The following is a 23120-nucleotide window of genomic DNA, read 5'->3' as shown; positions in this document are numbered from 1 at the left end:
GTTGTTCAGTACCATCAATGGCTCCCCATAATCCAGATAAGAGTACTAAATCAAGGATTTTCTAGGCATTCAAACAAATATGCAGGTAGACTGTTGGTCTGAATAAAAATAACTATACAAGACAATGATTTCTACAAATAGAGGGAAAAGTCTTTAGACACTATTCAAGGTTTCATGTATCATTATTAGAGTTCAGTTTCCAAAATATAAAGAAATTCTACATAATGATCATCATTCTCCAGGCAAATGATATGAAGCAGGTGCTCTTCAACAGTCTAGAGAAAAGTTACAGCACTTGCTAGAACCACAAACCCAAAGCCAAACACTTGCCACGTCTTTCTCTACTTTTCCTCAGATACAGGTGCCAGCAATCAGACCAAAAATAAAAGAGGGCAGAATCATGGAGTGCATGACTGTTGTGCCTTTGTAAGAGGCTGTATGGCTTGTGTTATTGGAAAGCTTGAACAATGCTATTCAACGGCACTGTCAGGGAGTTGCTGGATATAGTTCTTGCATGCTGGAGAAAGGAAAAAGACAATTAAGTCAAGAATATTATAATAGTATATGGAAACCTGAAATGATGACAAACTAGCAGCCTGCAGTATGATTTACACTCAACTATCCAATTTGAAGAAGACATCTCAATGATTTTTCCATCTCCCAAGATGTTTTACACCAGTGACACTTGGTGAAAACAAACACACTCACTGGCCTCAGTTTCCCTAGATAACTGAGAATACAGCTAACAAGCCATCTGGAGCTACAATAGAGCAGCTCATACATTCACAGTAAAACTGTGAGTTAATCAGAAACACCGTGTTCAGGAACACACGCAGCTCTCGTCCAAATGTGAGGACGCATGCATGCCATGTTATATGGGAGCTTGTACTGCTGCCTGCCAACTTGATCTTGAAGGAGAGGAGGACAACATAAGAAGCCAATTACATTTTTTCCTTTTATTTTTCCATTAAATCAGCACTTTGTAGTTTTTAAAGTCTGGTATGCTTAAGTTTGTGTTTATATTTAAGCTTTATTTATAATGATGTGTGGCACACATCCAAAGGTGATATCTATTTTGAAAGGAAATATTTAATAGGCAGCTACTGAAACCTGGTTGGTGTTTGTGTATTCCTCATTTTTGTACAGAGAATAGTAATAAAACCTCTATCCATTTTGACTTTATTGCTCAAAGCTTGCTTACAAAAACCCTACTGAAGATGTTTATGCCCAGTATTTTGACCACAACAAATGCCTGTGTTTCAATCCACTTTCTATTGTCAGACAGACTTACCATCATACTACTTAAATTCCTATACTGGCTGTCTGATACCCAGACCCTTATAATCAACTAAATTGATGACATTACTTTCCAGGACAGTTAGGTTTCCACAAAACTATGACATGCCCAAATAGGGAAAAGGAAACAGTCATGGGAATCAGAATAAATTATGTACAAAGTGAATGGCTAAACAGCACACTGCATTAAAAATAATTAGATTTACTCAGAAATTTTTACCCCCCTCCTGAACACCTTATTGATATATAGAAACACTTACGTTGCTAAATTAGAAGGGATGTTTAGAAACAAGTATTTAATACTAGGAAAGAGGTCCATTACTATAATATGAAAACCTGGGGAAAAAAAAATTTAGGAACAAACTTGAATGTGAAAGAAGCTGCTCATGCATACACTCAGCACAGGAAAAGTAGCAAAAGCAGGTGTAGAAATAAGAAAGTGGTGCATGAAAACCATTGCTAGCAGAAAGAGACAAGATTCAGAAATTTAGAAACATTAAAAATGAAAATTGCATGTAATCTCCAAAAGGCCAGGGAGGAGCTGTTACAGTCTATCTCAAATTATCCACAGATTTATAATGGACAGCTTCAAGAGTTGACCTCCAAGAGCAAATCTTTCTGAAAAGAGAAGACCATTTCACACAATCAAAGGTGGGGGGGAAGCACACTGCACCACATTTCTGCATCTGCTGCCAACCTTAACACCACTTCCACCTGAACCAAGCACATTCCTCCATCCTTGTTCCCTGGCTCTGTTTATTCGTTCCATCTGAAGGAGAAAACAATACAGGAAAACAAAATTCAAGGAACCACTAAGTAAAAATTGAGCTTCACTCTTAACACATTTTAAACATATTTTACCCTTTCTTTTTCCAATCTTCTCATTTCATCTGCCTTCGGTAAACTGATCTGCAATGTGTAAGGATAAACATGTTAAGGAACTGGGAAATGAAACTACTGCATGTTCTTACACACCACACCACAAGGTATTTAATGAAAATTTCTATGGGGGAATAAAGAAAAATCTGAAGACTCTTATCTACCTGCTCTCTCTGGCGCTTTTCTTTTTCAGGCAATTCTAACCTTTTCTTTTTTGAAGGTTCCTGAAAAATAAGCATATAATTTGGTATTTATTACTGAGCCATTACTCTGTCAAGTCTCTGTCAAGATGGGTTATTGATCCAATTGCTGTCCATGAAGATTAAAAAAAAAATCACTGCTATATACTGTTTGGCAAAAAAGATGAGGAGGAAAGGTTTGAAAGTTGTATTTTGTCATTCTTTCTGTGGACTTGGCTTTTGCTCAGTTTGAAAAGAGATGATTTCATGATATTCCAAACATTTTTGCTCCTTTTTTCTACTGGAATAATTTTCATCAATGGGGTTGGAAATGCCTGCATAAAAGGTGAAACTTCAAATTAGACAGCATGATGCCAGAATGAGAGAAAAATTCTATCAGAAAACATATTCTTAAGTCACGACTGAGTGTGCACTAAATGGGGTTTAAAATACTTGATATTCAGGAGGTTTGAAGTGAAAAGCACTGCTAGGATATAGGGGTACTTGTTCATCCTGTACTAAAAGTTCTTCAAAACCTGAAGGCAATGATTTTTAAATCTTCTTTGTCTTAATTTTTCTTCTATGGCAGTATCACTCTTCATTACAACACTTTCTTTATAGAAACTCTTTGAGGGGGCCTAGATATTAAGATTCTCTTTTTTAGATGGTTGTCCTGGGGGTCTTTTGCTTGATGCTTCACTTGATTCCAACTCTAACCAAGGTTCTTGTTACCTATGACAACACAGTCACCACTGAATACCTGTTAAAGAGGCAGCTATAGTTAACAAAAAGTGCTGTTTACTCTAATCTTCTCAAAAAAGCCGTCATTACTTTTAAAGCTTTTTTTTCTGACCATACTAGAACACACAGAGCTTCACAGCACTGTGAAGCTCTTTCTTTTGACAATATGCAATCCTTTCAAATGGTTAATTTAAAATCAAGTATTGCAGATGTTGGAAACCTTTAGAGACTTGTAACAATATAATGTTAATGTAGTATTACTAATTAAAGGAGACAATTGTTACACACTCCTCTGAGAAGCCAGCTAAGAGCTGCAAGCTTAGACTCAGAGAAGAAAATTTATATTGTAAGTTGTAGGCACTGTTTCTATCCTGCATCTTATGGGGGATCATCACTAGGTACAGCTCACAGAAAGACTGTCCTAAAATAGCATTACTGACTCCTTCCATGTGGGAAGAGGATATTTCCTCAGTCTCTCCCCTGCCACATTAAGTCTCAGGGTAAGTTGGGTAAGTGTTGGCTGGTGAAACCCATGACAAAGACCCATAGATGGTTTTGCAACCAAGCCTTAAAACACATAAACCTTGTGATTTCATAAGGATACACAAGAAGTCTGCACTCTCCCTTTCCTGCTTTTTCAAACTGTGTCTCAAGAGCCAACAAGGCTTGTGTGATCAATGAGCTTCTCTCTAAACCTTGGATAACTGTTGAACTTCACAGATAATATGTATCTCCAGGATAATTTTCTATCCACCACCAACTTCCACAGATGGATAGAGGTCTTAGTGCTATGTTCCCTGGAGTGCCATGGGAGTAGGGGAAAAAAACCCAAAACAACCAAAATAAACACCACAACAAAGAAAATCTCAACTAGTTCCCTTCCTGAAGCAGCAGCGTCTTGGTTCTAGTTGTCTGGCATGTGTATATAGCTCAAAACTAGCTACAGCCAAAACAACTCCTGACTAGGCAGTAATTAATGGAATAAAGAGAGAAAATAAAAGTTTTATGTAATCAGGAATACAAAGAAGACAACAGAAAGAAAGGTTAGAAGTACTCTATGACAGTATACAGAAAACTTTCTAATTAGCTCATGAAATTACATCTGGGACACTTCTCTTTCAATTACACAATTTCTCCGCCTAATAACACTTTGTAAAATGGCTAGAAAAAGTTTGCCTATTTTTAAAACAATTTGAAATTATTTTGGAACAAAGAAAAAAGATGCAAAGGTTGCAGTGTCAATGACCTTGGTATACTGTCAGGCTTCCAATATTCCTATGAGTGGTTAACACCAACAAAGCAAATGAAAACACACAAATGTAATTCGGCCTTGGAATTAAAACCCAAGACTAAATAGGAGTTTACAAAAATTATATTAAAACCAACTAAACAAACAATTAATAATGAAGCAAGCCAAGCATTTAAACTACTAGTTCTACTTTCTCTGCAGGTGCATGAAGCATGTCCACATACCAAGACATTTTGAAAAGGAAGGCACAGTATTTGAATAAGGTATGAACAAAACAGCTCAATTTAACTAACTTAGCTTCTTACCTGTCTAATTTTAGTCAATGGCTTCTTCTCATTAGGCTTTTTAGGTGCACCACAAGACTTCCTGATAGTTAAAGGCACTCCATATTTTGCAGCAGGTTTGGTAATTTTCTGAGCTGGTGCAACTGAAGTCAGTGTTGGTTCTTGAACTGGTCTTTGAGCTGAAAAGAAGAAAAACCCTACAATGAAAAACCCCTGGTTTTGAGCTACCCAGGCTGGCCAGTGTATGGTATTTCCCTTTCCCAAAGTCTTAGAAAGCAAAACTAGAGAAAAACGGGTGAACCATGTGTCAGGGACCAAAGTTGTGTCAGAGGCCCTGCCATATTTGGTCTGCTCTTGTGCACATCCACAAGACAATGAGGAAAACTTTACTGTGTAACTGGTGGGAACTTGACCCTTGAATGAGAAACAATGCATTGGTCCATCAGTGGGAACTTAATCTGTGAGAGAGGAGCAACGCACAATGGAGCTGTTGTTAGCATGCAGGTAGGATCACGAGCCACTCTGGTGTAGCTGGAAAAATTCCACTCCTGAGGAGAAGCCTTGAGGTGTGGGTCTGGAGTGGAGGGGTGACAAGGATTAGATGCACACTGTGGATCCAGGGGATGCCCTGAAGGTGCTCTGCCTGCCTGCTCCCTGCATGAGCCCCAGGCTCTCCATGTCCTTTGCCTGCCCAGTGGCTTTGCAGGAACCAGGGGTTGGTATGTATTATTTGCTACTGCTACCAATAAAAGAAAACTTGCTCTGCACTCACAGCTGGGTCTCGAGTTTGGTGTGCATGGGCATCCTCCTGACCCTGTAACAAATCACTAACACTTTATTCACATAAGCTGATGTATTAGCTTGTCTAAGTTTAATGTTTGATAAGGAATAGAAGAAAACAATTCCTGTGCTTTTACTTCTTAATCCTTCAAGCTGTATAACAGACACTTTACTCAGCTGCCTTGCTTAACTACACAATGCTCATGTACACAGGGAAGAGGGCTCCTAATGGAATGGAGAGACAGGCCCTTCCCCACTAACAATACTGAACTGAAACCTGGAATGCTAATGTCCTAAAAGAGCTTCAATGGCCTTCAGGGATATTGCTTTCCCCATAGAGTTCCTGAACATGCACCAATATTGTGGGTTTGATTCTGGGTTAGCAGGGCTCTCTTACCACAGAATAGGAGGTCAGCAACACTATGAAAAGATACCAAAGCCCTTGCCAGGGCATCAGATAATTACAGGGAAATAAAATACCTGGGAAGGAAATCTAGGGGAAAAAAAGGGCAAACTAATGCAGTAAAATTAAGTAACACCATCTTGACAGAATTAATCTTTGTTAACAATAGCAGAAATTTTGCTGAATTAGACTGAAGCCAGGGCTTTATCTTGGAATCTCTAATGAAGCATCCCACATTTTTTTGGAAGAAATCATACTTCTCATTAGCCATTTTTCATTACTAAGGGATAAAAATAAGTCATACAATCATAGCATATGAATTAGTTCCATTATTTGCAGTCTACACTGTCTCCCTAAATTAAAGACCCATAGCTTGTATTTGTATCATTTGTATCCAACATATGTCCAGCTCCCCGGGGGACGGGAGGTAATTCCTCATCTCTTTTTTTCCTGAAAATCCTACAGTCAGGTATGAGAGCACACAAAAAAACCCTAGTAAAAGAACAAAGCTACATAGACATCAACTTACCTGGTGAAGCATGTAGTCCAAACTTGTGGAAAATTTTGTGACTGAATTCTTCTGCAATAAGCTAAACAAGTGGAAGAATTAGTCAATAGTACTTGTGGCCAAGGCTAGGAATAACTCATTTTCAGACAAGCGTGCCATTAGCAGTAAGCATCTAACTAAGAGCATTTACTGTAAATTACACAAAAGTAAATACTCAACTTTAAGCACTGAATCTAGTATTACTAGACTCTAGTATTACCAATATGGAGCTGGAGTATTTTCAAACATTTTTGGCATAATTACTCAAGTAGTTTTAAAAAGCAATTTAGTCTGACTTCTGGGTGGCACACGTTATCTCATTTATGAACTAGCTAAGAATCTAGGAAAAAAGTTAATGTGAGCATCAATACAAGTTTTATGCATAATTAATTTTAGATTTCTGAGTAGCTGCCAAAGTTCACCTCAATTTCTCATACAGCTAGTGTCAAAAAATAGTTCTTTAAAAATGCTTGCAGTTTTAAAGTGTTGCTATCCTTTTCAAGATGGGAAGATGACCACATATGTGGGTATCTGGAAAAACACATATGGTGTGCTGTAAGGCATATAAAATTAGCATAATGAAATATGGAAAGCAGTCCTACTGAGGTGAAAAATTTGAGACAAGACAAAGAATATTCAAATATTAATAGGCCATCATCTTAAATACTGTAGGTAGTTCTGAACCAAACACCTCCAAACCTATATAGCAGAAGTGAAAACTATTCAAGGAAGAGCAGCAAGGATAAATGAAAAGTGTCAGTTCAGGAATAGTCTTCACAGAATCTTGAACTACTGAGATTCCTTTGATTTGTACCAGTCAGTTACAATGGATGCTGAGGAGTTAAAGCTTAAAAACAACCCCAAAACAAGAACCAAAGTGCAGAACTTAGGGCTCTGCACATAATGGCAAAACAAATTTTTAATCTGGAGAGTCTGGCATCAAAGATTCTGTAAACCAGAAGGCACACAATTTCCTACAGTTTCTTAGTAATGGTATTTCAATTATCTTGAAGCTTCTATTTGAGTGGTAAGCTGTAGCAACTGAATTATGATGTTTCCACGATAACACCTTTACTGACAGAAAAGAAACCTGACTCTTTAGTATCTTCTAAAGAGTCCCCTCTCCTTTTTAAAAATTAATGCTAGTTTTGATCTGCTCTTTAATGCAACTTAGTAACTATGAAGGTAAAGAAAGAATTTACATAAAACTGGAAGATTGATTTCCTGATATTTAAAAATGGGATTTCAGCAACAGTTGCAACATCTTGAAGATGTCAACTATGAAATAATTTTTAAGCTTAGACTAAGGAAAACAGAAGACAACAGCACTAGCCATGGATGATACTTTACAGCTGTATCACAGAATGACCACCTCCTGCTGAATATGAATGTACCAAACTGATATATTTCATAAAAGGTGCTTTCTGTGAGGGGTTTTTTTTGGTTGTTTCAAATATTAGATAACACTTCTAAGTCACACACAGCAGTAGTACAGTTGGAAAAATTGCATCTAAGTATTCATACTCCCTCTAGGACAAACTAGTATCACCATCTGGAGATAGAGACAGCCCATTACTAATTATACTTTGACTGACTAACTCCAAATAAAAATTTCATATCCATTCCAGCTACTGGAAACAAGACCAGATCAAACTATTACTGTTGCACTTTTAGAACAAAGTTATCTGTAAAGATTTCTGAATTTTACCTTTCTTTGGGACTTCAATCTGAAGTAAGCTGAAAGTCTATTTCAACACAGAAATTCAAATTATATATAGCCTTTTCAAGATATTTCTTTAGTTGTGAGTTAGAATCCATTAGAATTATTTATACTGCACTTCCTTCATGTCCTTTCTCTTCTATATTTATTTACCTCATACCTGTACTATTATTCACTTGTTAATCTTGATCTCTTTTGACTAGGTTCATATTAAAATGACATTATTAGATATAAAATAATATGAATAGATTTTAAACAGAATAGGAAGTAACTTCTTTGAGGGTACATACACATGATACATTTAAACCTCAAGAAATTCAAAGATTATTTAACTTAGCATTATTTTCCCCAACAGGCCCTCAGGCCATTCCAAAATACAAACAAAAAATGGATTGAAGAGATTCTATACAGCAATAATGCTGAAATAATTGACAGCAGCATTTTATGAAAAGATACATATCTAAACAAATCATCTCAGTACTGATTCCTCACTCTATAGAAAAACACACAAAACAATGCACTTCAGAAAATGTCACTTTGGATTTACTTATGGAAACTACAAAACACTTACTAATTTGAGACTTTTCTTTACAGTCCATTGTAAAACTAGTTTTTCCTCAACTGACCCTGTCTATAAGAAAACTATTCTATGGAAAACTATTACTCTAGTTTTCCATGTAATATGCTAACATTAGGATAAAGAAAAAGGAAAGTGCTATGATACATTCATTAGCAAAGTTAGAATTAAAACTGACTCCATACCTCTGGTGTGAGAAATTTTTCAACCCGTTTGGCTAGAAAGTTTTTCTCCAATATGGAGTTTACTGATGGTCTATTCCTGGGATTCCTTTTAAATAGCTGTGACAGCAGATTACGTAGGTCATAGGAGTAATGCATAGAAACAGGAGGAAAAGGCCCAGAGATTATCTTCAGGACCAAGTTCTTCATGTTACCAGCTTCAAACTGTATCACACAAGGAACAGAACAGTTACTCTTATCACCTGTCCTCATGCAAGGCTGCACATACAGATGATGAGGAAACCAAGCCAACAGTGTGCGCCTTCCTTTGCCTCAACACACACATTTTCAAGGCAACACACACGTTTTCAAGGTCAACACCAGCAGTTCAAAATAATCTGTTGCCAAGTATCCAAATTAAAATTCCAATTAAAAATACATCACAATACAGGTATTTCATACTATGGAGGCACAATGCTGCTAACAAGTAATTACCTGCCTCCAGATCTAGACTGACAATGATATATAGCTAAGGAAAAAATAATTATCTGCTTGATCTCCTCTTCCAAAAGGCTTTGAACCACAACATGCCTTCTGCCTTTTTTAGCAAGCCCCTATTACAAATTAGAGAATGTGAGGTATTCACACTCATTCAGGGTGAAATCCAAGGGAATGCTCAGACTTCAGTTTAAGCTCAGGTAACAGAGAGCATCATTTCAATTCCTTTGTACAATAAAAAGAAAACAATATGTACCACCCAGATTACAGAAAACAAATTGTTGACATCAACTCCCCGAAATTAAACACTGTCAGCAGAACTGCCACATAAAATATCAAGCAAGAAGAAATTACAAAAGCTTGAAATTAACTTATATTCTTATCCCTTGAAAATAGTTCTTTCCATTTTCATGTTGTTACAATCTTTTTCTTTTAACAAAAACATTTACTAAAAAGCTCCAAACAAAATCCACAAAAAAATATGTGGAAAGGACAGAAAAAACCCCAAACATTTTCTTCCCTTCCTAACTGAAAAATGCATGATGAAGACATACTCTTCAAACTATAACACACATAGATAGAAGAAAAAAAAACTGGAAAAAGGCAACTCTTCCACATTGGGAGTTTTTTATAAGCACTATTTCTGTTCTAAACAGAAATACACTAATCCATCTGCAAAAAAGCAGAGTACAAATTCAGATTTTCAATGAAGCTTTCAATGAATTCAAGCTTTTTTGGAATAAAACCTAACCCAACCAACCAAAAATCCCAAACAACAACAACAGCAAGAAAATCCCCAAACCAACCAAACAAAAAACCCTACAAATGCCCCCACTATTCCTAGTATCCTTTATTATAACAGCTAACAATTTTTTCACCTAATACAATCCATTAAAAACAAAAGTGCCAACAGAGCTGAGAGACTGGCATGCAGCAAAACATCAATGAAAAGTGTTACTTGGCACAGAAAGTGGAGATGAAAATGCTGAAGGTAACTTTCAAACAGCTACCATGAAAGCATTTCATCAACTAAAATATATCTGCGTGACATCAGAAATAAATTCTGTTTGAAATCACTATTGTTTTATAGACACCAAGTTTCTACTCACCGCATGTTTAAGTGTACACATTTCATAGAGAACACAACCAAGGGCCCAGATATCACTAAATCAAAGAGAACACATTATTTTAACACAGTTCTAGGCTAACATTGCCAGTTAACTTGTATCTCTGAAGTCTATCTCTGAAGAGGAAAAGGGTGGATTTTTGAGTATGCACAAGCTCCCCTCTATGGACTTCTTTGACCCTGCAAAACCCCAAGGAAACAAAAATCCCCAAACTAATTAATTAACCAAAATAAGGCCATCCTGAAAATCTGATTATGCTATTTTGTCATCTGATTTAGAAACATCTCAGCCACAGAAATCAGACAAAATATGGACAAAGGCTTTTTTTGTTTAAATACATATATTTGCCTGAGGTCTTGTAATTAAACAAACAAAATCCAAAAAACCCTCATCACCTAATTCAGCAAACACAATTCTCAAAGTCAATTTATTCTGTTTAGCAGCAACTAAACTTACCCTCATTCATTACAGGATTTGGTTAGAACACCATTGGATAATAAACCCCGCATAGAAGAAATTAAAGGGAAGTAATTGTAACAATTTTTATCTCTTAAGAAATTAATGGAAATTATAATAAGGCATTCACAGCAATAAATGCAACAGATTGGTACTGTGCAAGGGTAACTTACTAACATTTAATTATTACCATGTAATTACACTGGGGACACTGTTACCAGGCTCAGGCTGCTGCCAGGGCAGCAAAGGGGTAAGTGAGGCACCTGGAGCAAGCTGAGTCCCCCCTGTATGCACATCACATGTGCACATAATCAAATTGCTGTGTTTCATCCTTAACAGAGTTTCACCTTGGTAGTGCATAAACAAAGGCAGTACAACCACTGTGCAGACAGGCAAAAGTAGAGCCACAATCAAGAACACAACTAGATCTAGAGCTTGGAGCATTAAGCTAAGCCATCTCTCCATGACATTGCTTTCTACTTCAGACCTACCTGTAGAGGTACAACCTCTACAGTGAAGCTCAGTACCTACTGGGGTAAGAGACAAACTAACAGATGCCCACCATCATTTGACTAGAACAGCTTGAAATTCCTGTAAGAGCTTATTTACTTCTTTTTACCAAAAATGTTTAATAAAATCCTTACTATACCTTTTATTGTTGTAAGGCTTGTTCTGACATATTTCAGGTGACAAATAGTACGGTGTTCCTATGCAAGTGCGTGCCAGCTCTGCAGTACTGAGACAAAAATAAGGATGGATGTTAACTGGTTAACTCACATGAAGCACACAGGTTGTGTTTTCCTTGATCAAAGCAATTTAAATTAAGTCAGAGGAAAAACAGTATCAAAAAGGACTTACCTGTTCAGAACCCTGGCAATTCCAAAATCTCCCAGCTGTATTGTTCCATCTTTGGTTAAAAATATATTCTTGACATAGAAATATTAAGAAGTCTGTTAATTAAAATATTCATACAATTGCACATTTTTTGCTCTCTACATGTTTTGAGAAGAAGAAAGTTTTCTACCATTTAATCCCCCTGAAGTCATTGTTACTTACTGCTATGGAACACCAGACTTATACAACTCCTACTTCATTAATATGAGAAAACACTACTTCACACTGTCAAACAATCTTTTTTGGTCCCCACATATAAATACATGAGTAACACTTGTAGCTTCATCTAATAGCCTCATCACTTTGTACAAATACATAAATCTCCTGCAGACTGAAGAAAAGTTTCCAGTATTAGAAATAAACAAACTAGGAAGATTTGAATGCAATCACTTTGAAAGACAATTCAGTTGAAAAACAGCCACCTACATACCTGTGACTTTATGTCCCGATGCAAGATTTTTCTATCATGTATGTGTTTTAGTGCTAAACAGATTTGTACAAACCAATCCAGAATCTATTAATAGAAGAAAATGCAACATCAACTTCATCATTTATCTAAAAACTTCCCTCTTACAAGATATTATCAAATCAGACTTTAATTACAACTGGATTTTACCCTCCTCCCCCTCTTACCCACTTCACTTATACCAAAGAATAATTAAAAACTTAGTAGTACTGTCACTTTAATGAAACCTTTTAATGAAGAATGCTTATTACCCAAATTTGATATTAAGCTTGAGACTATTTTCATTACCTATTATAAACCTAGCAGAGGAATGCAACATGGATCTGATTGGCTAAAATGCCTAAGATGTGGAACTTGGCAATTAAAAGATTGCACTTTTGCTGTAGCCAATACAAGTCTTCTTGCACACAGTTAATCAACCAAGAGTCCTAGGAAGCCTACTGATGCTCTCAGAAACTTATTTTACTTATACTAATTCTGTGTGTCTTAAAAGAAAAATATTACAAAGTAGACTTTGATGAGAAAAGCAACAAATGTCTAACCTAAAGATTATGAACAAGCCAACAATGCCCTTTTTGGGGTAAATTTGCAAAAATCACAATTTAAGAAGTGATTAATGACAAGAATTTTGCCATGTGAGTAGTAGTTTTATATTCACTACTTAGAAGTACATACATGACAAAATTATAGTATAATGCAAGACATAATTTTCACTTTTCTATTTGAAGTCTTTCTTGTAAAAAGTGAGACCAAATTAGAAAATTAGAAGTTTTACAAATTATATCCCAAATGTTTCATATACTACTAAGACTTTCCAATCCCAGGTAAACTGAGATCCTACTGGACACAGACACAAAAGCATAGAAACAACTTATAAACAAAGAAACATATAAGTCCTAACAAAATATCCACCCTGAATCCTACATAATTTATTTTTACTTAATTTAATCAAATCTGTACTTAAAATCCTCTCATTTATTCCAAACTATGTCACTTCTCTTTCACCAAAAATTACTTTATAACCAGTTTTGTGGCAAAATAAAATGTATTGGAAGTGTATCAGCAAAATATTAAATTTTTATTACTGGCAAAATGAACTTTTGAATGATGTCAACTCCATATTTCCATATTTCATATTATTATACTTACTATATTATTTTATACTTATGACACATGAAAATCAGTATTACGATACAAAAATCCTATGCCACTACATCTTAAAAAACTTTAAAAATTATTTCAGAGGTTTAAGGATATTCATGTTGTCTTTCAGTATTTTTCATGTCTCAGATTTAGTTCACTTCACAAGAGATCCAACTTTTAAAAGCATCTTACACATAGAGACAAAATCTCAAGTAACATACCCAGGACTTCCAACCATATTTTCTTTCTCTTTTTTTTTTCTTTGTGCAGTTGGTTTTTTGTCTGTGTTTTGGTTTGATTTTGCTTTTTAATGATATTACATTGACCAATAGCAACAAGAATGACTGTTTGAGAATCTCCTTTTAGATTAAGCAACCACATCTATAGCCTGAACCAAAATAATTTCAAATTCATGAAAAAGTATCCTGCAACAAACACTACAACAGCAGTTTGCTGTTACCTGATCTTCAGAGAACAGGATTCCTTTCTGGGCGTTTATCTTTTTAAATAGATCTCCTCCTTCACAGTAATCCATCACTATGTACAGACAGCCATTTTCTGTAAAGTAAAAGACAAAGTAACTCAAAAAGACAAAAGCAAGACTCTTCTTTACTTAACTTTCTAAATATCTTCACACAGTCACAGAAAAAGCAACAAAAAATTTACTTTTTCACATGCAGCTTTAGATGTAATTTATTAGTCTATTTTTTCAAACTTCAAGCAAAAATATGTTTATTATTTTGAGTTTCAAAACCTAATTTTTCCATTTTGGTAACACTGGACTATTTTGATAGGGAGGGAGAAGAATTACATCTACTGAACCAATGTTCCAACATGGTGCTCAAAACCACTATGAAATGAAAGGTGTCATTTTATGAACGCAATATAAAACCAATCTTTAAACTTTTTTCAAACATCCTATAGATCCCCCTACCCTAAATGGATCTTATGTTGCCTCTATTTGCCTTCTTCTTTCTTGGAATTTTACCTGGACTTGCCAGAACATGACAGCCATCAGTTTTCATACTAGACATGCAGTTTATTTCAGTCTGAAGAACAGTAAGAGAACCTCCAGCAAACAATGAGAGATGGAAACAATTATTTTCTCTTGTTTGAATGAAATCTCAGGAGACTTCAAAAATCCCATGCAAGTTTTCAGTAGGAGGTATGAACAAACATAATATATTTCATTCAAAGTTATGGTTTTTCCAGTTACTGATGAAAAAACAGATTAGGCAGAAGCAGACTGCAAGTTGCCAAAAGCGTAAGAACTACACTACTCACATACTAGGCATGATTTTGAGAAGAGATGAATAACTGCAGAAAATCAGTCACATGCTGGTCAAAGGAAAAAGAACCCCTATTTTATGAAAAAGTTAGTCACAACATTTAAAAACCTTTGAATTAAAACAAATTAAATCATCTAAGTCACTTAAACTTCACTCCCATAAAATGCTTCTGAAATCTGCCTTTCAAAACATCAAACTCTTAAAGTTTCTCCGTTTGGGTATTTTATTATCATCTTTAATTAGTGTCATTTTAAAAGATGATTCTAAGAGTCTAGATTTCTTGCACATCTATTGCAGAAATAATTTTCTTCTGTGAACTTTATATTCCATGTATTCAAAGTCAATGTGTTCTGGCCATAAAGATGCGACATAAATTCTCGTGTATTATGGATTACAGGATCTACCTTGTAAGAAAAAAGCAGTCTTAAAGAACAGCCCTCTACGACAAGGAAGAAAGCAGTGTGTATTTATAAACCTGAAGTGTGGCTGTGTAATATGATTATGTCACAAAAATCTAATTTAATGAAAAGACAAAGTGAAAGCCCTAGGCGAAAGACATAAGAAAGTCAGCAGAAAGGAAGGAAAGAAGAGACCAAAATCTCTAAATAGCAGTTCATATAATATTTAGGGGCTTTTAATAATATTTAATTTTTACATTAGGCTTTTGGAAACTTTTTTCTGTTCTGCCCATTTCCCAAGACATTCACTGTGAAGACAATGTGGAATTATATTTCTCCTTCCTTCACTGCCTGATGAAGTAAACAGTCCCATCTATTTTCCCAGCTCTGAAAGCAATTATATGGTTGCAGTTACTGAAGACTACATTCTAAGACAACAGACTTGGACATAAAACTGCTCTTGCTAAGTTATCAATACCCAAATTTAGACTGTAACTTAACCTACACAAGCATTCCAGTTGCTAGGGTATATTCAAGGAGACTTATGCTCTGGAGAAACAAGAGAATATCTTTCATTTAAGTATCAACCAAAACCAATACTATATAAGGTATCGTCATGAATATTTGTTTATTTGTTCCCCTTTTTCCTGAATTACAAATTCAGGAAAATTATTTTTAAATGTGGATGCGAATTCTGAAAAAAATATATTACTGAAGTAAGTAATAAAGGTATGAAAAATACCGATTAGAGAGAGAAAACTCCCTGACTTTTAGACTGTGTGCAGTAAGAAGTGCACAGAGTCACTCACGGTACTTCAGGTTTTACAGTATTAGTTCACCTTACCTTCAAATGACTCCCTATACAGGACAATATTTGGGTGTTTCATGTTAGCCAAAACAGCAACTTCTCTCCTTGATTCTTCTCTCTCCTTATTTGACATCTTCAGAAGGAAAAAAATGATTTGTGAGAACAGAAGTACAAAAAGAATGGCTCAGGAATTTATTAATAACAATTGCTTACCTTAGAGATGTTTATTTCTTTAATGACATACTGCTGGCCATTTTCTTTAGCTCTGACAAGTATTGCTTTCCCAAAGGATCCTTCTCCAATCTTCCGTACTTTGATATATTTATCCATAGTTCTCCTCTTAAGGCATCCTTACTTGAGTACTGAAAAAACAAACCAACAAACACAAAAAAACCATGAGCATGTTTAATTAGGTGTACCTTTTTCTCTAACTCAAAAGGTTGATCCATTTGTCTCTTCAGTTGATTTTCTGTAAATCACCTACTCTTAGTCTCAACTCTATTTTGGTACAGTTGGCTCATTTGGGCCAACAAGGGCTGAATAACTAAAACCCTGTTCCATCCTTCATTTTGACTAAAAAGGATCTGTTTTGTCTTAAAATAAACCAGTGCAATCAGTGCCAAGGCTTCTGATTCAACTGGCACAAAAACATCATAGAGTTATAGCACCTGATTAAAAATGTTTAGTTCAACTTGGAAGAAACACAATGGAGGCAAGGGGAATTCCTATGCATTGTTTCTTAAGAAGCACTAAATCCAGCTTTTTATCACCATAATGAAACCAAAAATGGCCTGAATTCAACAGATCCCCATCATGTTTCAAATCATTATTCAATACAGAGAGGAGTGGGCTTAAGCCTGACTGAAAGACTCTTTTCACATTGCATATAAAACATACAATCACAAAATGGCACAAATCACTATTTTCCATGTACTATCTGACCATTCAGACTACCTCTTCATATTAAAAGGAGTACTCAGGTGAATTTTTATGGTATTTAAGGTTCTATATTAAAAAATACTTTGGTAAAAACAGGACACTAGGGAGCTGCAAGCAGAAGCTATGGCAATATATAGATGTGTCAGAACAGCACAGTGAAAGGGCAAAACAAAGACCAAAGTGACAAATATGCCAGCAAATTCACAGAAGACTAAGAAATTATATTTTTTAAAGCAAAAAGAGCTTCCCTACCCTGAGAAAGTTTCTATAAGCTGAAAAAGACAGAAGTGTCCTAGGATTTTCTTCACTTAAGCCTCACTTGCAAGAACTAATAGCATTTCTGCTTTGCTGTAGCCAGCTTCCTTCCAACAGGAGACCCTAGTAGCTTAGAGCCAAACTTCACACACATCACAGGTCTCACAATCAGGGTCTCTCCTCAATTTGAGGGGTTTTTTTAAATAGAATTACCATGTACTAGACATGGATGCTGCTTAACAGGATCTCTACCATGAAAGGAGACCAAAATGAATAAGCCTGATAAGCATAGCAAGACAAAACAAGAGAGATCTAAAGTAATCTGTTCTGCAAAAGAGGAGATGCAAAGCTTACAAAGACTAAGCATAATTACCAGGAAAGTAAAAAATTAAAATTACAGGCCTGCAGCGTTTTGGTAAGGTTGTTTTTTTATTTTCTAACAGCACATAAAGATAGTTTAATACGAAGTTGCACTTCTAAACATAAGAAGGTCTTGGTATTAACTTCAATATTCTCTTTCAGGCAACAGTAAAAGCACAGCAGATGGGATACAATTTGAACTGTGCATGACTCTGCTGAAGTTCTCCTCCTACTCTATGAAATAACCAGTTGCTCTACAGTTCAAACAGCTGCATTAGGCGTAGCTTAGGGCTGCCTCTGCATGCTGCTCCGCTCCGTGCCACTACAAATGGGCAGTACCCAGCCTTTGGGCGATAAGTCACAGTTCAGGCAAAGGGGTGTATCATCCCCCATGAGTTAGATGGCTTATTTTCACATGTGGCAAGGGAAAAACAGGCGTCCAGAGGAAGGGCATCAGCGCTGACAGGGCGGTGTCTTTTCAAGCTCAGGGCAGCAAGTCAGTTCATCGGACACGCAGGAGAGTGGCGCAAGTCACGCCCGAGGCAGCCCGCCCGACCGGAGCGCACGGCCGGGCCCGGGCCGGGCTGGGCAGGGGCCGGGCTGGGCCGCGCTCCGCAGCGGGCCCCGCCAGGCCGCCGCCCCCGCACAGCCAGAGCAAGCCCAGCTTCGGGGCGAGAGGCGCGGCCAGGAATAGCCAGCCCCAGGGCGGCTGGAAGAGGCCACCCGGTACCTGCCCGGCTCCCAGCGGGGCAGGGCGGCCCGGCCCGGCCCCACCCCGCCTCTGCTTACCCCGCGCCCGGGGCCCCACCCCGCCATACCTGCCCGCCGCGGCCGCGACTGCCCAACCTGGCCTCGCGCCCGGCAAGGCCCCGCCCCCATCCGCCCCTATTGGCGGCCCCGCCCCGCAGCTCGGCTCCCATTGGGCAAGCCCGCACCGGGGCGGGGCCGCGGCCCTGCCCGCGTTAGCGGCACTTCACCCTGGTAACGCGCGGCCGCGGTCACGTGACGGGCGGGGCGCGCGCGGGCGTCAGCGTTTTTGGGGGAAACCCCCCCCAAAACAGCTACGAGTGTTTCAGCAACGAGCCGCGACCCGCAGCGCCGTCCAGGCCGGCTCCGGCGGTACGCGTCTGCCCCAGGACAGCCCCGGGGCGGGGCTCTGGGGGGAAGCGTGCCGGGGCGGGGCTGAGCGCAGCGCTTACCGGGGAGGGTCGGGCTGCACCTGTGGTTCCTCCGTTCCCGACTCCAAAGCGCGCCTTAGTGGCACCTATGGGCAAGGAGCCTCCCGCCTCCTCAGTCCGAGTGCCACAGGGCACGGCGCCCTGCGGGCTCGTTAGCCTCGCACGTAAGCGGACCAGCGGGCATTTTCCTTAGGGAAAGAAAAAAAAAATCCACCCCTTGACTTGACACGTTTTGGTGGAACTTGCATTCGCAGTGTGTTAAGCGGACCCCAGACTGGCCTCAGCACCTCGGCTGGCAGTACCCAGGAGCTCCGTGCTCAGCCCGACACGTGCGTTTTCTCCGCAGGTAAAACCCTCAGGCTCTCGGGCCTCCGCAGCGCCTGGAATTTAGACGCGCCGGAGTTTAGCCCGAAGCCGAAGGATGCCGCGATGTTCCCGGCTTCACTCTGCCTCCTTTACCTGGGAAACCGCCTCCACCCCGTTCTGAAGCGCGGGGCTGTCCTGCCTCCCCCTGGGTCCTCAACCCGCCCTCGCAGCGAGGGTGCCCGGCACGGGCCCCTCCCGGGCCTCGGGGAAGCCGCGCCCCTCCGGGAGGGCGGGAGCGGGGCCGGACCCGCGCCGGGCGGACCGCGGGAAGCAGAATCAGCAGTGACGGCGATGCTGACCCCGGGGGCCCGACGGGCGCCGATTCTGCGCGCTGGCAATCCCCGCCCTCCCCGGGCCGAGGGGGCGGTGCCGGGCGGCGGAGCGGCCGCGGGTCCGGGGGCTGCGCCCGTGTCCCGCTGGCGCTCGCAGGGAGGATGAGCCAGCGCCTCCCCGGGGATCAGCGGGCGGCGCCGCCCGCGCAGGTACGGGCAGGGGCGGGGCGGGGCAGGCTCGGGCTCCCCGCGGCCCGGGGACACGGCCGGGGAGCGAGCGGGGCCGAGGCGGCGGGAGGAGGGGAGCGGGCACCCCCGCCCGCCCAGCGGGGCGGCTCCGGCCGGGAAGGGACGGACGTGGTGGCGCCTCGCGTGTCCCTCACCTCGTCCGTGTGCCTGCCCCGAAAGGCCGGGATGAGGGGGGGAATGCCCCGTGTGTTTACACAGTGTAAACACAGGCTGTTTGCACCGTGTCACCCCATCCCGGTGCTCTTCCGGACAGCGCAGGGAAAGCGGGGCCTCTGCGGCTGGCAGTGTCCAGGGTCTCCTCCCCAGGATTATTCTGCATGAGTTACTCGCTTTATGTCGGCTCACGGGTTTGGCTAGTAGGGCCGCTCTTAGACAAGGGAGAGAGGTCATAGGCTCTTGTTGGAGCCTCATAATTATATGGGCGTGCAGGTCACTGAGGTTAAAACTGAATATTGAGTGCTTTCTATCATATTATCTTCCTTACTTGACCAAAATTTTTCCCTGACCTAGCCAGTACCGTGGAAATGGCTGTAAAACAAGTGTGTATCAATTCTCGCTTGAAATGAATGGCTGTGAATGTGACAGTGGAAAATTGTGTGCTGATAGTGAACTATGTTCTGTGTAGTGTAGTAAATTTGCTGTGTCACACTTTAAAGTACTAAACTAGGTAAACTAGGGCCTTACAACCAAATTTAAAATGTTTCTGGGTCTAACCTATGTTAGAATAGATGCTTAAATATTTTTGGCAACCTACTGGTAAATGGTAGTCATTTGGGCGTGAGGACTTGCACCTCATTTTTGAGGTTGTGGGACCTCTAAAGCTTCTAGTGCTGAGTTTGTGGAAGAAATTGTCAGGTGAATGTGTGCCTTTTGCTTTTAGATGCTTTTCTTTTTAGTGGACCTGTGAAGGGGTTTATTTTCAGTATCCCTTAGCAACAGAGATACTTCTTTGCAGATACAGCTATTTGACTGAAGGATGTGTTGGTATGACAGATTTGAAAGCAGATAGTCATCAAAACTGTTTCTCTATTTAAGGAAATGTCAATATGCTGTAATGTAAAATTTTAAAAAATATTTGTGCATTACAGGAAACATACCTTTGTGAAGAATAATAAAAGAGAACCACCAGCTGTCGCTATCACTTTTGCTAAAATAAGTCTTTCACTAACTACTGTAAAATTGATATCTCTTTGGCTGGCAAACTTGCTGCAAAGTTGTCAGAGTGGGAAGGACTTCTGCTCTGGGAAAGCTACAGGTAGCTTAAAACTTATAGCTTGAAACACAATGACTCTGCATCTCTCTGCAACACATGTGAAAACAGAATTTACATGGTGTTCAGAAAAATGGAGCTTGTTTCTTGTTTAGTTCTGTTTAGTATTGGTATGTGGTATGTCAGTCCTAAAAGTTCTTTGCCTGATAATGGTAGATGTTATACAGAATGTGCATTGTATGTTCCTAGAAACACATTTTACTTGTTGTATTCCAAGGTTTTCTTTGCCCAAAATTTTAAAGTGCCCTCTTTGAGTCGTTTACTATTCCACTGTTCTCTCTGTGGTGCAGACTTTCAAGTTAGAGTAATCCTGGGTAAAATTCCCCCCCTTCCTCCCTCTTCTCCCTTTGTAGTAAGAACAAGCCTATCCAAATTCTTGACCAGGAAAGACACTTGAAGCTGTTGGCTTTTGCTCTTGGTGACTGCATTGCCCTGAACCACTTTATTTTATGAACTTGTCATCGTTTTTCTCATGACCATGTTTATACTTCCTGTTGTGGTGTTTTGCACACAAACGTTTGTAGCAAATTGGTGTTTGAGTAACTTGTGAGTGAAAACCCACTGTGCTGGTTATTCTATGAGCAAGTGGGTCTGGCTGTGCTGTATATCTTCTCCTGTTCACTGAATGTACAGTTTGGCTTTCCCCCTCACGCACACTTTGCTTTGGGATCTGTGTGTGTGTCTTACCTTGAACAGCAGAGTTGCATTCCTTGAGTGTGAGCACTAAAGCTGGGACAACTGTTCCAAGTTCACAATCATTGCCAAAAGGCATTCTAGGAACATTGAGATAGTTTTTTCCTGCTCTTATTTAGCTGACTTCATATACATGTGAATAGGTGTAACTGTACAGATCAAGATTTCAGGGTAAAGTCTTATAATAATTTGGCAGTAGGGGTATTTTTAATTTGGTCATACATTAAAAAGGTAGAGTAGAAGCTCGACTGCTGAAGAGATTTGTGCCAGAAGTGATCGTGCCAATTTGAGTTAATTTCCTAATTCTCAGACTATTTTGCATGTTCCTAAATTTCTTGCTTTGGCACCTTGAGAGCAGCAGTAACTCAATAAACTCCAAAAGTTGTCAGCAGTGGCAGTGATCATGTGCATGGAACTGTTTTTGTACTCTCCCTGCTTATTTTCCCAAAACTAAGATTCCAGCTTAATGCCTGTGAGCAAGTTCCCAGTTCTGCCCTCCTCATTGCAGTTGTTCCCTTGTGTCATAACTTCAAAGTGCAGGTTCTGTGTTGTCTGACTTGCCAGAGCTGTTCAGGTGTCAGCTCAGCTTTTTACTGTGCTTGTGGACGAGGAGGCTCTGCAATACAGTACTTTGTGCTTGTGTTTAGGCCAAGCTTTGCAAACTGAAGATGCTCAGAAAAGTAGAAAGTTGACAATTACAAATTTTTAGAGTTAACTTGAAGCTTGTTTTTTGATTTTTGGAAGCCTTTATGAAAAGTCAGCTGAGAGAATAAAGTCTAGACAGAACAATACTCATTTAAATTCACTGTGATAAGAGGGCTGTAAACAGATTTTCTTTTCTGCTGGAAAATGTGCTCGGCTTTAGAAACATAGAAACTGAAAAATGTAAATTGTTGAGATAGTCATTAATAAATACTAATGAAATAAATACATACTTAATGAACTGATATTTTTTATTATTGGAGAAGGAAGTTGATGAAGTAATTCATAGGCTTCATGCATAATAGAAAGAATTCTAAGCAAAACTGTTAAAGTGGTTACGAACCTGTTTACATCTGGAGTACCCTTTTTAGTTTGTATTATGTACTAGGTAGTCTTGAGTGTATATTCCTGGAAATGTAAAGAAAAGAGTTTATAACTTCATAGTGGGTACCAGCAGTTACTTTTAATAACTTTCAAAGAGCGTAGTCTGCAGTCAGGTATTTTCCCCTTGAACTTTCTAGGCATTCAGCTGTTTTGTTTGTTAAGCATTTTCCTTAGGCTTTCTAGTTACAGGATTAGATTGTACTTACTTTGTGGGGCTAAGGAGGACTAGTAAATGAAAAAGTGACTTAACTTCAGTCCTGAAGCACAGACCCTTTGATGAAAATAACCTTTGCGTAAGGTTAAATAACCTTTGTTATTTTTTCTCCTTATTTTTGATATATTTTGATAAATTTCTCTAAAAATTTGAGAGAAGATGAAGTACTCAAATGTGTATTTAGCATGTTCATACTGCAATAAGTACAATGAAGAAATGTTTCCTAATTGAAATAGTAAAAATGGCATTTCACTTCAGTACTTTGTTTAAATTCCAGATAGAGCTACTGGGGTGATTTAATATTTTGACATCCTGCCAGTTTAAATTCAAGTACTTGTTTTCC

At 39.1% G+C, this 23120-nt stretch overlaps 2 protein-coding genes across 6 annotated transcripts in view; one reads left to right on the top strand and one right to left on the bottom strand.

Moving 5' to 3' along the window:
• NEK1 (NIMA related kinase 1) overlaps window positions 1–19213 on the bottom strand; it is a 42783-nt gene extending 23570 nt beyond the window's left edge. For 2 of the 4 annotated variants that reach the window (XM_054295628.1, XM_054295627.1), the window contains exons 1-14: window positions 18649–18734; window positions 16109–16257; window positions 15932–16028; window positions 13861–13958; window positions 12222–12305; window positions 11756–11823; window positions 11547–11633; window positions 10424–10478; window positions 8841–9041; window positions 6341–6401; window positions 4650–4807; window positions 2340–2399; window positions 2158–2205; window positions 1994–2065 (exon numbers count right to left, since the gene is read on the bottom strand). In XM_054295628.1, the coding sequence (XP_054151603.1) occupies window positions 1994–2065; window positions 2158–2205; window positions 2340–2399; window positions 4650–4807; window positions 6341–6401; window positions 8841–9041; window positions 10424–10478; window positions 11547–11633; window positions 11756–11823; window positions 12222–12305; window positions 13861–13958; window positions 15932–16028; window positions 16109–16225 (1206 nt within the window). In that variant the 5' untranslated portion in view covers window positions 16226–16257; window positions 18649–18734. Of the gene's footprint in view, window positions 1–1993; window positions 2066–2157; window positions 2206–2339; window positions 2400–4649; window positions 4808–6340; window positions 6402–8840; window positions 9042–10423; window positions 10479–11546; window positions 11634–11755; window positions 11824–12221; window positions 12306–13860; window positions 13959–15931; window positions 16029–16108; window positions 16258–18267; window positions 18301–18648; window positions 18735–19086 lie in introns of those variants that run through there. The other 2 variants (XR_008484387.1, XR_008484388.1) reach the window with 2 other exon arrangements.
• Window positions 19214–19367: 154 nt separating this feature from the next.
• The window catches only part of CLCN3 (chloride voltage-gated channel 3), a 58824-nt gene continuing 55071 nt past the window's right edge, over window positions 19368–23120 (top strand). For both annotated transcript variants that reach the window (XM_054295629.1, XM_054295632.1), the window contains exon 1: window positions 19368–19475. The gene's annotated coding sequence lies outside the window, so the exon portion shown is untranslated. The remainder of the gene's footprint in view (window positions 19476–23120) is intronic.

The sequence above is a fragment of the Melozone crissalis genome, unplaced genomic scaffold, assembly GCF_028551555.1.
Source record: "Melozone crissalis strain CALT ecotype California unplaced genomic scaffold, PUWL_Pcris_2 ptg000006l_1, whole genome shotgun sequence".
Classification (NCBI taxonomy): domain Eukaryota; kingdom Metazoa; phylum Chordata; class Aves; order Passeriformes; family Passerellidae; genus Melozone; species Melozone crissalis.
This window is presented reverse-complemented; position numbering and strand designations above follow the sequence as displayed.